The sequence below is a fragment of the Salvelinus alpinus genome, chromosome 39, assembly GCF_045679555.1.
Source record: "Salvelinus alpinus chromosome 39, SLU_Salpinus.1, whole genome shotgun sequence".
Taxonomy (NCBI): Eukaryota; Metazoa; Chordata; class Actinopteri; order Salmoniformes; family Salmonidae; genus Salvelinus; species Salvelinus alpinus.
Genome location: NC_092124.1, coordinates 6998091 through 7014871, shown reverse-complemented (window position 1 = coordinate 7014871; position 16781 = coordinate 6998091). Strand labels below are relative to the sequence as shown.

Sequence of the window (16781 nt, the reverse complement as noted above, 5' to 3'; positions counted from 1 at the left end):
CTATGGTTCTTTTATTTTAAAAAATGTATTCTATTTTTTTGTAGATTTTCCTGAAAGTAGCAGAGGACAGTGGAGTGGACGTTGCTGAACTTCCCAAATCTGGTGAGACATTATCATACTACCCCATTGAAACCCCTTTATAGCAAATACTTCATTTATTAGTGTTCCATTGGTCATTATTATCCCGTGACTCAACCTCCTCTATGTCGTCTTTCATTCAGATGGCACCATCCCGGCTCGTAGGCACCGCAGACATGCGTTCGGGGACCACCAGAGCTGTCTGAAACCCTTCAACGAGGACGACGCTTTCGACTTCAACGACTCAGAAGGTGACCCAGGTACCATTTATTACCCATGAACCATCACTGCTCTCCTCTCACGTTCCATTGGAACGATGCACTCTTCGTTCCGACTGTTAATTCGCAAAAAAGGATCTCATCTCATTTTAAAGCATCATATTTGTGTATTTTGCCCTTGAACACTGTCGTCACTAGTTACCACAGCCACAAAGTCATAAACCCCGACTATTTCTACAATTTCTCTTCTTAAAATGTGAATTTAAACCTAACCCTAACCTTAATCACACAAACAAGCCTTATGCCTAACCCTAAACTTAAATGAAAAATTCATTTTTTACGATATAACGGCTTTTACCATATTTTGACTTTGTGGCTGTGGTAACTAGTGGAAACCCCTCGAACACACGAGGCTCATTCCGTTTCCCCTCTTCCTGCCCCAGAATCTCGTGAGACGGACTGGCTGGGAGGTTCGGATGGTAAAGGCTCGTACCAGGTCAAAGGCTGGCGTCTGATTAGACAGCAGTTTGTGGCTTTGATATGGAAACGCTTCCTGTATGCCCGGCGCTCCAGGAAAGGCTTCTTCGCTCAGGTAAACTGGACCTCAGAATTATTTCTTTAGGGCATTACAAATAAAATCAAAGTTGATCAAAGTTATTAAGTGTTACATTGTAATTCATCATCATTACATGATCTAGCAATAGCGCAGCAGGTACATTTTTACCTCTGCATCTATTGTACTGCGCAAGTTTACGGCGTATTTTTACTGGCATTGTGGGTAATTGCCGTGTTGACCTTGGAACCTCTTCGTTTGGTAGTGAGGTAGATCTTGGATCTTGTTCCGGTTGTAAAAAGAGCCTTGTCCTGTGTTGGTTTCAGATCGTGCTTCCTGCTGTGTTCGTGTGCATCGCCCTCGTCTTCAGTCTCATCGTCCCTCCGTTTGGAAGGTATCCCAGCCTGGAGCTGGAGCCTGGCATGTATGAAGAACAGTTCACCTTCATCAGGTACGACCAACACTAACTGCATGGAGCGATATTTGTGGCAGCCAAATTTTTATTTGTATTCATACGTCTTTGAATTTGTAGATGCTTCTCGTGTTCACTCAGTTACTTGAACCGGGTCAGAAAGCCTGGAAATCAAAGTTCCATGTTCTGTATAGTGTTTTTTACATAGAGGAATGATAGCGACACTAACCTCAAACCTTTCATGAAGTAAACATAGCTTTTGAGAAACACGAATGTGAATAGAATATTGTGGTTGTTACACAAGATGTTATATAAACATTTACAATGAAGGTCGGTCACCCATTGGGTTGTAAGAGGTAGTGACGTGTCCGTTTCCTTGACCATGGTACGATATTATCTCCTCGCAGCAACGACGCCCCTGAGGATGCAGACACTAACAAGCTGTTGGGTGCCCTGACAAGCTACGATGGCTTTGGTTCACGCTGTGACTCACCGTAAGTGTGACCCCCCCCCCCCCCGTACTAACCAAATACAATGAGGCTTAAACTACAGTATCGATATTCACTGGTTGTAAAAGAGTTGATAGTTAAGTACTTGTTGCTTTGAAGAATGATTATAACTCTCTCTCTATCTCGGGCTCTCTCGCTTAACAGTCATGCTCCTTGCAACACGTTGGATGATGAGTGGGTTGTTCCTGAGGTACTGGAGAGTGTGAGGGACATCTTCATGAATGGCAACTGGAGTATGGAAAACCCCTCTCCTCTGTGTGAGTGCAGCTGTGAAGGACGCAAGAAGATGCTACCTGAATGCCCAGCGGGAGCTGGTGGTCTTCCTCCTCCACAGGTACACACCCATGAGAAAACACACACACACACACACACACACACAGAAATGCAGATAATGTAGTATCCACAAAAGTTTAACCTCGTTCTTTCTTTCTCTTCAGGTGAAAATCAGTGACCAAGGTACCCTGCAAAATCTGACTGGCAGAAATATCTCAGATTACCTGGTCAAAACCTATGCTCAGATTATCGGGAAAAGGTATCATTTATTGTTTTATTTCATTTAAAATGTTAATATTTTTTTTATGCTCCATTTTATATAAATGAAAGGAGGTGGAACATTTATTTTAATTCTGTACATGTTGTCTTTTCACAGTTTGAAGAACAAAATCTCGGTCAATGAATTCAGGTAAACTGGCAGGTGTCAATCTCTCAATGCTAAATACACTGTAGGTCTTTAGAACGCGCCATAGGCATCAGTAGTGGTCTGAGAACGTTCTGTACCACGTTATTCAATAATATGACAATTTATATATTTTTATGCAGATATGGCGGATTCTCATTGGGCGCTAGGAACACACAGCTCCTCCCACCAGGTGATGATATTGATCAGGCCATCTCTGAGATCAGACGACGCTTCCACCTGGAAAGAGTAAGCCTTACCATTTACATACTTAATATCCCATATACTTACCCTGGAACAATGCCACTGTAACGTACTGTACAGTATTACCAACATAGAAATAGAATGGCTAGAATGGAAGTCCAGGTTCTGTTATGCAGGGACCGGAGGCCATATTTGTCACGCAAAATGACGCTGGAGAGACGAAGCAGGTACGGGGAGTAACATTTAATAAATGACGGACATATAACGAGACAAGCACAGCGTCAGCAAACAAAAACTTAGACAAGAAACAATCAATGCAGCAGCAGGGAACAGAGCAAGGGAACAGACAAATATAGGGGAGGAAATTAACATGTAATAAGTGAGTCCAGGTGAGTCCATTAACGCTGATGCGAGTGACGAGAGAAGGCAGGTGTGGGTGATGGATGGCAGGAGCGTGTGATGCAGGGTAATCTGGCGCCCTCAAGCGCCAGGGGAAGGGAAGAGCGGGAGCAAACATGACAGTACCCCTCCCTCTTGGGACGCCACCCGGCGTCCCACCTGGGCAAACCGGCCGAGACATGGGCGCAGGGCAAGCCAGTTGGGGCGTGAAAGCCCGACGAACCGGCAGGAGCGTGGGAGCCTGGCGAGCCGGCTCAGGCATAGGAGCCTGACGATCCGGCTGAGGCAAAACGCCTGTCGATCCCGCTGAAGGGGAGCCCGATGATCCAGTGGAGTGTGACGTGGGATGGGAAACCGCCGAGCCAGGAAAACCTCTCGAGCCAGCCAGGGCGTGAAAGCCTGAAGGGCTAGCTTAGGCACCCCGGTTCCATCGGCAGCGGAATCCACCAACGTCACCAACAAAACACAAGACAAACAAAAAAAAACTCCTGGACCGGCTGGGCAAGCAAAAACTGACGATCCAGCTGAGGCCCGAAGTGGGATGAGCGCCATCCGAGTCAACCGGGTCAAGGAAACCTCTCGAGCCAGCTAGGGCGCGAAAGCCCGATAAGCTGGCTAGGCATCCCCGGTTCCATTGGTGGCGACCCCGAACCGCTGCCACCATTCCAACCAGAACGCCAGTACTCCCCGATGCTTCGTATGATGGCTGCTGCATTCTGTCACGCAAAATGACGCTGGAGAGACGAAGCAGGTACGGGGAGTAACATTTAATAAATGACGGACATATAACGAGACAAGCACAGCGTCAGCAAACAAAAACTTAGACAAGAAACAATCAATGCAGCAGCAGGGAACAGAGCAAGGGAACAGACAAATATAGGGGAGGAAATTAACATGTAATAAGTGAGTCCAGGTGAGTCCATTAACGCTGATGCGAGTGACGAGAGAAGGCAGGTGTGGGTGATGGATGGCAGGAGCGTGTGATGCAGGGTAATCTGGCGCCCTCAAGCGCCAGGGGAAGGGAAGAGCGGGAGCAAACATGACAATATTGAGTGTACTCATGAGCGTTCCACTCAAATGATCATGGTCTGCGGGGCTTTGTCCCTTCTAACAATTATATTTCAATGATTACCAATGCTTGCTATTTGTTTAAATGTTGGCATTTAATGTTGTTAGGGTTTAGCTTGCGTGCTAAACTGGGTTTTGTGGTCTTTCTCTGTATAGGGGACTGCTGCTGACCGTTTCCTCGCCAGCTTATCCAGTTTTATCCAGGGACTGGACACTAAGAACAACGTCAAGGTTAGTTTACTGCTTTGGTGCACATTTTCCACACTCGTATAAATGTACGTTTGGGACAGAAAATGTCACAATACACTTTTCACCTCATTCCACTTTTGTTGCACAATTTTGTTGCACAATTCATTTAATCACAAGTTGAGCATCGTGCCCCTGTGGGAACATTGTTTCAGACCCAACACAGTAGATTTCCATGCTTACACAGCAGAAAGGGTTTTAAAATATCTACGACAGCACTTTGACCTTAATAAGCAGGTTCAGACCAACGGAAATGCCATGACTAGGAAATGAGACTTGGGGAACAAAGGGGAAATGCTCACATTGTTTTTCAGGGAACTTGAACGGTGTTGATTATATTCAGACCAAAGACCTTTTGTTCTAGAACCTAAAGTCACTCATCCTCACTTACGTTATTCTACCAAGAACCGGAAGATGAGGCCTTTAGGTGTGTGCTTAGTCAGTTTTCGCATTTATTGCTTCCTCCATTTTAAGACCTTACAAACACACTTCATTCTTCCTCTGTTTTAATAGCTCCTCCCTCCTAACCTCTGTCCTGTAACCTTTGACCCCATCCAGATCTGGTTCAACAACAAGGGGTGGCACAGCATCGGGTCTTTCCTGAACGTGATGAACAACGGAATCCTCCGTGCCAGCCTGCCCGCCGGCCAGGACCCCAGCAAATATGGCATCCATGCCTTCAACCACCCACTCAACCTCACCAAGGAGCAACTGTCCCAGGTCGCACTGTAAGTACCTAGCCGACAACTCAAATTCTTCCATTAAATAAATTTCTCATCTATCAATGACATGGATTGGAAGAAATATACAGTATTACAATGCACCTCCTTATAGTAATTGAAAGGTTGCTAGTTCGAATCCCCGAGCCGACAAGGTGAAACATCTGTTGAGCAAGGCACGTAAATCCTAATTGCTCAATGGGGGGTGAATCAGAGGGAGTTGGGATACGCAAAAAAAAAAACATTTCCAAATCACACATGCTTCTAATACACACTTGTACATGTATATGAAATAGGACCAACCTAATTACTATTTATTTCTTATAATAAAACATGGCAACACTTTACTTAAAGCATCCAGGCATAATGCTTTCCAACTTGTTCTATGTATGACTCAGAACCATCTTTTCCCTCTGCATGCTCCCTCCAGGATGACCACCTCTGTGGACGTGCTGGTGTCCATCTGCGTGATCTTCGCCATGTCTTTCGTCCCGGCCAGCTTCGTAGTCTTCCTCATCCAGGAGAGAGTCAACAAGGCCAAACACATGCAGTTCATCAGTGGGGTGCAGCCCTTCCTCTATTGGGTGTCCAACTTCATCTGGGACATGGTAAGGCTTCTCATCTCATCCTGCACTCTTAGAAAAAAAAAAATCTAGAACCTTTAAGGGTTCTTCGGCTGTCGCCATAGGAAAACCATTTGAAGAACCCTTTTTGGTTCCATGTAGAACCTTTTTTGGGTTCCATGTAGAACCCTTTCCACAGAGGGTTGTACATGGAACCCAAAATGTTTCTACCTAGAACAGTGGAGTCTGCTGTGTGGAGGACGGCTCATAATTAATGGCTGGAAGGGAGTCAATGGAATGGTATCAAACACATCAAAGACGTTGTTTCCATGTGTTTGATACCTTTCCAGACATTATTATGAGCCATCCTCCCCTCAGCAGCCTCCACTGACCTAGAACCAAAAAGGGTTCTACCTGGAACCAAAAAGGCTTCTCCTATGGGGACAGCCGGAGAACCTTTTTTTCTACGAGTGTAGAGAGGTCAGTGTGGATATACAGTATACCATATATATTATTACAGTGACCAGTGAACACACACACCTTTTTAGATGTAATTTGAAGACAGCATAATGTGAAGACCGTACAAGTGACGTGTAGACTTTCACTAACTGTATATTAGAATTTTATAAAAATACAAATGCCTTGAGACACCATGGAAACGTCACAAACACAACATTTTCTGTTGTTTTAAGTCGACCCATTGGAATAGCTCTGTATCTGGACTGTACGCAGCAGGTTCTTCACCTTGAAATGGTATGTGACTGTATGAGAAAGTCCTGAATGTCCTGGCCTCTTCCTGTCTGTTCCAGTGTAACTACATCGTCCCTGCTACTCTGGTCATTATCATCTTCATCTGTTTCCAACAAGACGCCTACGTCTCCTCCACCAACCTGCCTGTACTGGCCCTGCTGCTGCTGTTCTATGGGTGAGGGGACACACACAGAGACACACACAGAAAACACGTTGTGGCAGACCAGGGTGGTGGGTCAAAACGTTCACACAGATCAGACCCGGACAGAGTAGGATTAGCTCAGTTTCAAAGGTGTTTATTTAAATAATAGTCCAAAAGAAAAGAATAGGTCTCCCCCAAGAGACCCTCTCCAGGATACTGTCTTCTGGGCTTCGGGTCTTGCTGTATCCTGTTACCTCTGCAACGGTCCACAACCATACAGGAATCCTTTCTTCCCCCACTCTCCCTGTGTGCTGCCCTTCTGGCAGTTTTATGGGACTTGTACAACTGGTGAGCAATCAGCCCTTGATTACTCACCAACTCCCAATCAGCCCCAATTAGTCCTGGCCGGAGAGCCCGTCGAGACCTGGCACGTCCGGCAGATAGAGCCATCGCCTCGTGATGTATACTCCGTCTGTCGCCAGGCCTCGACGAGTCTCCCCCTGGTGGCTGACCTGCTGTACGCCACAACGTGCATGCATACACACACTGCCTTCGACGCACACAATATGTCGCACACAAACTACCTCACTCACACACCATATGTCCTAGCGTTGCAAGGCTACGTCTATATAAGATTGGGAGTTGTACATGTTCTAACTTCCTGTTGACGTCTGTTCCTAGGTGGTCCATCACGCCCCTGATGTACCCCGCGTCCTTCTTCTTTAAGATCCCCAGCACGGCCTACGTGGTGCTCACCTCCGTCAACATCCTCATCGGCATCAACGGCAGCGTCTCCACCTTTGTCCTCGAGCTCTTCGGCAGCAACGTGCGTACAACAAGACTTCGTAGGGCTTCATAGGGCTTCATTAGACTTCATAGGGACTTAATAGGGCTTAATGAGACTTCATAGAACTTGTGAAAGTCATTAGGTGGACGAATACTGCAGAAATGAAAGATCCCTGTAGAAATGCTTTTTTTATCAGTGTGACATACTGTTACAATTCAGCCCTTATTTTATTACAACATTTAAAGTGAATTGAATTAAATTGGGACTTTATAAATAAATGTAATAGTTTGACTGATTGTGTGTTGTTCTACTATGTGACAACAGGAGATCGGAGGGATCAACGACATCCTGAAGAACGTGTTCCTGATCTTCCCTCACTTCTGTCTGGGCCGAGGCCTCATCGACATGGTGAAGAACCAGGCCATGTCCGACGCTCTGGAGAGGTTTGGTAAGTAGGCTCAGGTCATAGGTCATAGGTCGTTATTACTTTAGGACAAAATAAGTCATGTCAATGAATGAAGTTTGTGATTTAATATATTTTTTTTTATTATTGTAAATTTGTCAGTGCTGTGCTTCTGTTTCTTGACAATCATCTGTTCCTTGCATTGGTTCTAGGTGAGAACCGGTTCCGTTCCCCTCTGGCGTGGGACATGGTGGGCAAGAACCTGTTCGCCATGGCTGTGCAGGGTGTGGTGTTCTTCACTATCACCGTGCTCATCCAATACCGCTTCTGTATCAAGGCCAGGTAGGCGTGGCCTCACATTTCATTGGACAGATTCATCAGATTAGACTCTTTTGTTGTGTCCTTTATCCACTTTCTATTTAAAAATGTATACATATCAAAATAGTCAAGTCAGTAAAACATTTTGTATTCATAACGATCTGCTGTAAATATTCTCCTTGATCTCTAATTGGTTGTCTCAGATCTATGAGCACCGACCAGAAACCTATTGGTGAAGAGGATGAAGACGTGGCCAGAGAGAGGCAAAGGATTCTGGGAGGAGGGGGACAGTCTGACATTTTGGAACTCAAGCAGCTGACCAAGGTGTACAATAGAAAACAGAAACCAGCAGTGGATCGTCTTTGTGTGGGAATTCCTCCAGGAGAGGTGAGCTGGCTCTGCTACCACTGTACAGCATAGATAGGGACGGTTGTTTTTCCCGGCCACATGACCTCACCTGCTCATTAGCCTCCATTAGATTAGTTTTCCTGGTCACATGACCTCACCTGCTCATTAGCCTCCATTAGATTAGTTTTCCTGGTCACATGACCTCACCTGCTCATTAGCCTCCATTAGATTAGTTTTCCTGGTCACATGACCTCACCTGCTCATTAGCCTCCATTAGATTAGTTTTCCTGGTCACATGACCTCACCTGCTCATTGCCTCCATTAGATTAGTTTTCCTGGTCACATGACCTCACCTGCTCATTAGCCTCCATTAGATTCGTTTTCCTGGTCACATGACCATTAGACTCCACTAGATTAGTTTTCCTGGTCACATGACCATTAGACTCCACTAGATTAGTTTTCCTGGTCACATGACCATTAGACTTCACGAGACTAGTTTTCCTGGTCACATGACCTCACCTGATCATTAGTCTACAATAGACTAGCTTTACTGGTCAGGTCAGATGGTCAGGAGAAGATGCTGGCCCTACCCATAGATTCTCCCCTTTCCATATCCTGTTGGTGGTTCAGTCCAGTGAAACTCTTCTCTCCTCTCTCTCTCCAGTGTTTTGGTCTGCTTGGAGTCAACGGAGCAGGAAAGACGAGCACCTTCAAGATGCTGACTGGAGACTCCATAGTCACGAGTGGTGAAGCTTACCTGGCGGGAAAGAGGTGAGAGGGATAGTAAATATCATTAACCTGTCTAGGACGGAACCCCTCGCCAACAGCCAATGAAATTGCAGGGCGCCAAATTCAATCAACAGAAATCTCATAATTCAAATTTCTCAAACATGCAAGTATTTGACACCATTTTAAAGATAAAATTCTCGTTAATCCAACCACAGTGTCCGATTTCCAAAAAGCTTTTCGGCGAAAGCAGAACATATCATTATGTTAGGTCAGCAACTAGTCACAGAAAGCATACAGCGATTTTCCAACCAAAGAGACGAGTCACAAAAAGCAGAAATAGAGATAAAATGAATCACTAACCTTTGATATTCTTCATCCGATGACACTCCCGGGACAACATGTTACACAATACATGTATGTTTTGTTCGATCAAGTTCATATTTATATCCAAAAACCTCAGTTTACATTTGGCTTTGCCTCCAAAACATCCCGTGAATTTGCACAGAGCCACATCAATTTACAGAAATACTCATAATAAACATTGATAAAAGATAAAAGTGTTATTCACATATTTAAAGATATACTTCTCCTTAATGCAACCACTGTGTCAGATTTTAAAAAAACTTTACGGAAAAAGCAAACCATGCAATAATCTGAGTACGGCGCTCAGAGACCAACAGAACCCAAAAAGATATCCACCATGTTGGAGTCAACATAAGTCAGAAATAGCATTATAAATATTCACTTACCTTTGATGATCTTCATCAGAATGCACTCCCAGGAATCCCAGTTCCACAATAAATGTTTGATTTGTTCCATAAAGTCCATAATTTATGTCCAAATAACTCCTTTTGGTTCGCGCATTCAGTACACAATCTAAACTCACGACGCGCGGGCAGGTCCAGGCAAAAGTTCAGACGAAAAGTCATATTACAGTTCGTAGAAACATGTTAAACGAAGTATAGAATCAATCTTTAGGATGTTTTTAAACATAAATCTTCAATAATGTTCCAACCAGAGAATTCCTTTGTCTTCAGAAATGCAATGGAAAGCAGGTCGCTCTCACGTGAGCGCGCATGGTCAGCTCGTGGCTCTCTGGGAGAGACCTTACTCAATCCCCTCTCATTCCCCCCTCCTTCACAGTAGAAGCATCAACCAAGGTTATAAAGACTGTTGACATCTAGTGGAAAATTACCCCATAGACACTGTGTATTCGATAGGCCAAGAGTTGAAAAACTACAAACCTCAGATTTCCCACTTCCTGGTTGGATTTTTCTCAGGTTTTCGCCTGCCATATGAGTTATGTTATACTCACAGACATCATTCAAACAGATTTAGAAACTTCAGAGTGTTTTCTATCCAAATCTACTAATAATATGCATATATTAGCAACTGGGCCTGAGTAGCAGGCAGTTTACTCTGGGCACGCTTTTCATCCAAACGTGAAAATGCTGCCCCCTAGCTCAAACAGGTTAAACAAGATGAACAAATTGTTATTCCGGGATTTATACAGTATACATGTACCGTATTTTACAGTATATCTTAATGGTTAAATGCATTATTGATTACAGCCTCTAAGACCTCATTCACACTGAAGCTTCCATAACCGCTGTATATCGCGATAGTCTTGAAATAGCCTTACAACGGTCTTGAAATACGTACTGTGAACGGAGTCTTAAATAGCTTGGAGGTGTGTGCTGTTGTGACTGACAGTGTGCGTTCTCTGTGTGGTCTGTCAGTGTGTTGACGGAGATAAACGAGGTGCACCAGAACATGGGCTACTGCCCTCAGTTTGATGCCATCAACGACCTGCTGACTGGCAGGGAGCACCTTGAGTTCTACGCCATCCTGAGGGGGGTTCCCGAGAAGGAAGTGTGTGAGGTGAGTGTGTGTCCGTGTGTTATCCTCTTGACAAAAAAAGAAGAAGACATTCTTACAACCGGGACATTTTGTGCCTTGTTAAAGGACAGGCAACTATGTCATGCTCCTTATTTGGAGACTTTGTCTCTGCCTTTTTGTTGGTCCATTTTAAGGGCAGGTAATTGTTTAAGGACATGTTTTTGTTTTATGGACAATTTGTTGTTTTAAGGACGGGTTGTTGTTTTAAGAACAGGTTGTTGTTTTAAGGACAGGTTGTTTCGGTTTACTTCCTGAATTGACTGAAGTGAGATGGAATTGACCCCAGCCCTGGTGGGCTATAGCATGTGATCTTGTTATCTTGTTTGTCTAATCATGTCTTTGGCACCTATCTCTCTCTGGTCCAGGTGGCAGAGTGGGGCATCCGTAAACTAGGCCTGATCAAGTATGTGGACAAGGCAGCAGGGAGCTACAGTGGAGGGAACATGAGGAAACTCTCCACGGCCATGGCACTGATCGGTGGTCCACCAGTGGTCTTCCTGGTGAGTAGGCCTACTTTATGAGCCTTTTATCTAACTAATCATTTGTTCATATACCCAAACGTTATGTTATTCAGTCATGTTACATTACAGTATATCAATGTGTGTGAACGGGACCAACCTTTCATTCAAGTTCAATACCTATTACAGTATCTAGGACCCAGAGTTTTTCCTGATCACATCATGGTCAGGGGGAAAAACTCCCAGCACAACCTATAACCTAGAAACCAGTCTCTCCATTGAGGATGTCAACAATAGACTAGGCACTAGAGGGTGTTGTTTCCTACACCAACTTGTTCCTGGGCCTAGTCTGACCAGGCTCTGGTGTTGTTCTTCTTTGTGGCTGACAGGACGAGCCCACCACTGGTATGGACCCCAAGGCCAGACGGGCTCTGTGGAACTGCATTCTCAGTATCGTCAAGGAGGGACGATCGGTGGTTCTCACCTCGCACAGTATGGAGGAGTGTGAGGCCCTGTGTACGCGGATGGCCATCATGGTCAATGGGAGGTTCCGCTGCCTGGGCAGCGTACAGCACCTAAAGAACAGGTAAGAACAGAGAGAGGGAGAGATGGGAGTTACCTACTGTACAGTAGTGAATCACTACATTGGTGAAAAAGCACGGTGGCCATTTTGGATCAACATTGAGCTAACGCTAATCATCCCTATGCGTTTCTTCATTCAGATTTGGGGATGGCTACACCATCATCCTCCGGGTGGCAGGACCTGACCCGGACCTGAGACCGGTGATGGAGTTCATTGAGAAGGAGCTTCCAGGCAGCACTCTGAAGGAGAAGCACAGGAACATGCTGCAGTATCAGCTGTCCTCCTCCAAAACCTCCCTGGCACGCATCTTCAGCATCCTGGCCAAGAACAAGGAGTGGCTGCACATTGAGGACTACTCCGTTTCCCAGACAACACTAGACCAAGTAAGAGCTGGGCTGGTTGAAAATGTTGTTGTCGGCCATTTTGATTATCATAGCAATTCTTCTTCTTTAAAAATAAAATAAAGTAGTTTTTCGAGGGGGTCTTGTGTAGGTTTATATGAAATTAATGTTTCGTTTGCCAGTACAAAATAGAATGATAAAAAGAAAAACACTTAAACCAAAATGCAAATTAAACAAACGTTGCTTGCATAGCACACTGATTCATCTGGTCTGTGTGTGTTCTCTTAACTTCAGGTATTTGTCAATTTCGCCAAGGACCAAAGTGACGAGGACCACTTAAAAGACATTTCGATGCACAAGAGAGACGCGGTGGCAGTGGACATTACTCAGCTCAAGTCTTTCCTCACAGACGAGAAGGCCAGGGAGAGCTGTGTGTGAATCCAAGGCTGCACATGAAATGGAACTTTGTTCCCTACATAGTGCTCTACTTTCGACCAGTGCCCTGGTCAAAAAAGTGCCCTATGTAATGTATAGGGTGCCATTTTGGACGAACCCTGTGTCTGTTCCTCTCCCAGATTAACTGCTGAGGCCCCTGTAGACGGGTCATTCTGGAGAGGAGGGTTTTCTACTTTATTGTAGCGTTTTTTAATTTTTATTCTTTCTCGGTGGACTGCCCAGCATTAGCGTTCTTTGTAGGGTGACGCGAGAACGAGCGGCAGAAGTTCAACACTGAAAGTCAATGCAAATCAATGCAAAGAAATAAAGATGATAAAATCCCATGAAGTGTTCTACGAGGAACAGCCTTGTGCCCCTCGCTAGCTAGATTGAAAAGACTGAAAGACTTGAATATATTTCAAAGTTGTACCCCAGGCAGAGCATGAAGAGTACACAGTTTCTGTGTGCTCACTCGACCAGGATCAGCGACACGCTCGACAATGTATAAAGAAGAAGTTACAATCAACTCGCTCATTGCCAACCGACAGTCATTTTGATTCAGAGTCTATTTTATCTCCCGCTCTTTGTTACCATTTTTTTTATGAACTGGAAGAATAAGAATTCATTTGAACGATAGTCCAATCCCAAATGAAAGACATTTTAAATACAGTATATTGATCCATTTAGTTTTCCATCTTAAAAAATGGAACCTAATGGAGTTTGTATTTTTAAATGTTTGTTGTATTTTTTTTAAAGATTAATGTTTTGTTGTTGTCATGACGTCCAGCACAGTGCCTGCCAATCATGTTGGAGATAATGTTAACACTCCAAAAGAGAGGCCATGGAATGTTCTGGAATGACAAAGCACAAAGACCGGAGCTTCTTTAGAACCCTGAAGGGATTTCAGAGAGACCTTATTGTCAGATTACTGCTTTAAATGTACTGTACTTTGCCATAGGTAATGTGGGGTCAACTTCTGTACTTCTGTACGTGAATGTGCAGTCTAATAATGACAATGGTCGTTTATTAGCTAACAATCATCCTTTTGACATTTGTGACAGGTTTTCTGAAGTGTGAGGATGGAACTAAATGTCATGCTTTTTAATGGACCACATAGTGTAGATATACCGTACAGGTCCTGTGTGCCAAAGCATGAACCCTCTAAGACAGGTATAATGGACTAAAGAGATGGGCTGTTGCTGTTGGATAACCTACTGGGGTTTTCCCCCGGCAGGCCTCAAGATTCTGTGGTAAAAAACACGCTATTACTAACGTGACCACGAGAGAAATGTGACTGGGTATACCATTTTATTCATTTATTTATGTATTGTGAAGTCACAGGTAACAGTGACAGGAGAGCAGATGATGATGATATATATATATATATTCTACATTGAAGATATATCTGGATATGTGTCGTTCAGTAAACAGTCACCAGTGCCAAAACATTGAGTCAACGTTGTGTTGAGGTTGAGTCAGGGGGCGGGGCGGCTTATTTGTACACTTTTACTTGTCTTTTTCCTTGAACAGCTGACTTCCTGTAGTTCAGCCGCCATCTTGGGAGTTTTCCGCTTGAGAAGTAAAGGACACGTGCTGAAAGTGAAGGATGCAACGGCTAGAATGTATAGAACACGTGGCTACACATGGAGGCTGGGTCTCACATGGTGCTCACAAACAATCCAACCATCATTGTACTTTCTGGGCCGTTGCCAAGGTCCTTTTTGTGCGTGTCTATTGTGCGTTATTATTACTGACCATAACCCCAAATGTACACCCCCCCTCTTCTCTAACTCCTGATATTGTATTTACTGACACACAACACGTCCGCCATAGTTACACCAGCAGTCTGCCATATTAACATGCAAACTTAGGGCCAAACAAACACGATAAAAGGCAACAGTCGAATTGAGAGGGACCAGACCAATACAATGCCACTGTTTTGGTTACGTTACGATGAGTACTACGTTCATTCGTACAGAATTGCTGATCATACAAAGAACCCTATCTGCTCATTGGTCATGATGGGGAGGGATGTGGACACCTAGCACTTTATTGAAGTTTTCTATGTAATCGACACAGTACAGGACTTACATTGGAATAGCCCCAGATTTCAGAAGATACACCTGAAACTACAATGCATTTAGATTGTTCCATGACAAAAAAAGAAGAAACAATTTGGAAGGAAAAGTGTCCTGCAGTACCATGGTAGTTATTTTCTTGTGTTGAATATTATTTGTTTACATTTGAAGTATTAAAAAGGCTGGTTGTGTCTGTTATTTGTTGTGTACAGTACTTATTTACAGGAATAAAAATTGATACATTTTCAAGACAGTGGTTTGTATGCTTTCTTCAAATCTACCACTATTATCTTGCCTTCATCATTATCAATTCTAGATAACTTTAAGGTAAACTGTTTTCCAAACCCTTTCTAAAATACATCACTAGTTGCCCTTATTTCTACAATAATTCAAGTCAAACAACTTCATGTCAACCTTTATCTGAGATTACCGGAAAATTACTGCTACCAAAGATTATGTATATACTGACAAGATACATGTCTCACCCTAACGGCACAACAGCAGGCTGTCTAGCTGCCGCCTATCCTTTCTTTGTTTTGGTGGATACATCTCATTATTCTAATCTTTTCTGAACCTTGTTTGAAGTCAGTAGGTCACATGACCAAGGAACTATCGAAATGTTAAATTTGGAAAATTTCATGTAAAAACGTGAGAGATGAAAATGGACAAACTAAAGGGTATGCAATGTGTAGGCCCACTGAGTGGACATTCTGAACCTTGTTTGGTGACATGTTCAGTATATGTAATGACCAGCAAACCCACTACAGCCTACCTTACTAGCTCACTCTCCATCTCTGCTTTGGACAATTAATAACATGTGTGGTAAAACCGTGGGGTGTTGGGTTGAGCGTGCAGAGATTGACACAGAGACAGGGAGGTTTTAGTGCGCAAAAACAACTTTACTAAGACAGAAAATTACTTAGGTTTGGCTCGGTCCTACTTCTCTACTGTGGCTTGCTGTCGGTCTCTCCCCGTTCCCTCTCGCGGTGTGCCACCGTGCTCCTTTTATTTGGCCTCCACGGCTGGTTGGCACTTTCCTCTAATTACCTCTACTTAGAGCTGTCCGTGTCGGTGTGCCCAGCTCCCGTATTCCCAGCAGAGGGAGCCAACGTCGCCTACCTCCCCTCTATTACCATCCCCCGGGGTAAACCTCCTGGGATACAACACTTGACTCTCGTACTTTGCCCTTTTCCTTTATGGTTGATATTAACCATGAAAGGAGATATTATCTGTCTCTCTCCTATTGTGTACCTATGTTAAATACTGTGAGGACATTTTTTTAAAACTGGGAAAATAAGTCCTTAGAACTACCAATTATTATAGATCAATATTAAAGAAAAGGGTAAACACAACACTGGACTGAACCCCCTAATTGTCAAACTAATATTAAGTACAACAATATAGAAGATACATGACTAGAGGTTATGGAATATGGGTGTATATCCACTGCACGCTTCTTAGGTGTGTAATTGACATGACAAACAAGAGTGTGCAATATAGAAGGGTAGTCAGTGTACATTCTGCACCTTGTTTGAAGTCAGTAGGTCACATGACCAAGGAGCTGTTGACATTTTACATTTTGAAAAATGTATGTAAAAACATGTGAGATGAAAATGGACAAACGAAAGGTTGTGCAATATAGAAGGGTAGTCAGTGGACATTCTGAACCTTGTTGAAGTCAGTAGGTCATATGACCAATGAGCTATTGAAATTGAAAAATGTAAATAAATAATTGAAAATAGTGCGAGATGTAAATCAACAAAAAAAATGTGTGTGCAATGTGTCTATGCCATCGGGTTAGCTACAACCCGTTTTAGGAGTTATGGTTAAAGAGCTATTGAAATGTGAAAAATTTGATTTGTCAC

The 16781-nt window shown here is 43.8% G+C and overlaps 1 protein-coding gene across 4 annotated transcripts in view; it reads left to right on the top strand.

The window, feature by feature from the left end:
* Positions 1–15165, top strand: part of LOC139566711 (phospholipid-transporting ATPase ABCA1-like) — a 45691-nt gene extending 30526 nt beyond the window's left edge. For 2 of the 4 annotated variants that reach the window (XM_071387966.1, XM_071387963.1), the window contains exons 26-48: positions 45–102; positions 222–329; positions 740–888; positions 1176–1300; positions 1669–1755; positions 1915–2104; positions 2208–2302; positions 2420–2452; positions 2590–2695; positions 4274–4348; positions 4922–5091; positions 5513–5690; positions 6455–6570; positions 7219–7363; positions 7649–7772; positions 7940–8069; positions 8249–8432; positions 9058–9164; positions 10862–11003; positions 11387–11521; positions 11869–12065; positions 12202–12445; positions 12698–15165. In XM_071387966.1, the coding sequence (XP_071244067.1) occupies positions 45–102; positions 222–329; positions 740–888; positions 1176–1300; positions 1669–1755; positions 1915–2104; positions 2208–2302; positions 2420–2452; positions 2590–2695; positions 4274–4348; positions 4922–5091; positions 5513–5690; positions 6455–6570; positions 7219–7363; positions 7649–7772; positions 7940–8069; positions 8249–8432; positions 9058–9164; positions 10862–11003; positions 11387–11521; positions 11869–12065; positions 12202–12445; positions 12698–12841 (3042 nt within the window). In that variant the 3' untranslated portion in view covers positions 12842–15165. Of the gene's footprint in view, positions 1–44; positions 103–221; positions 339–739; positions 889–1175; positions 1301–1668; positions 1756–1914; positions 2105–2207; positions 2303–2419; positions 2453–2589; positions 2696–4273; positions 4349–4921; positions 5092–5512; positions 5691–6454; positions 6571–7218; positions 7364–7648; positions 7773–7939; positions 8070–8248; positions 8433–9057; positions 9165–10861; positions 11004–11386; positions 11522–11868; positions 12066–12201; positions 12446–12697 lie in introns of all 4 variants that reach the window. The other 2 variants (XM_071387965.1, XM_071387962.1) reach the window with 1 other exon arrangement.
* The last annotated feature ends 1616 nt before the right edge of the window (positions 15166–16781 follow it).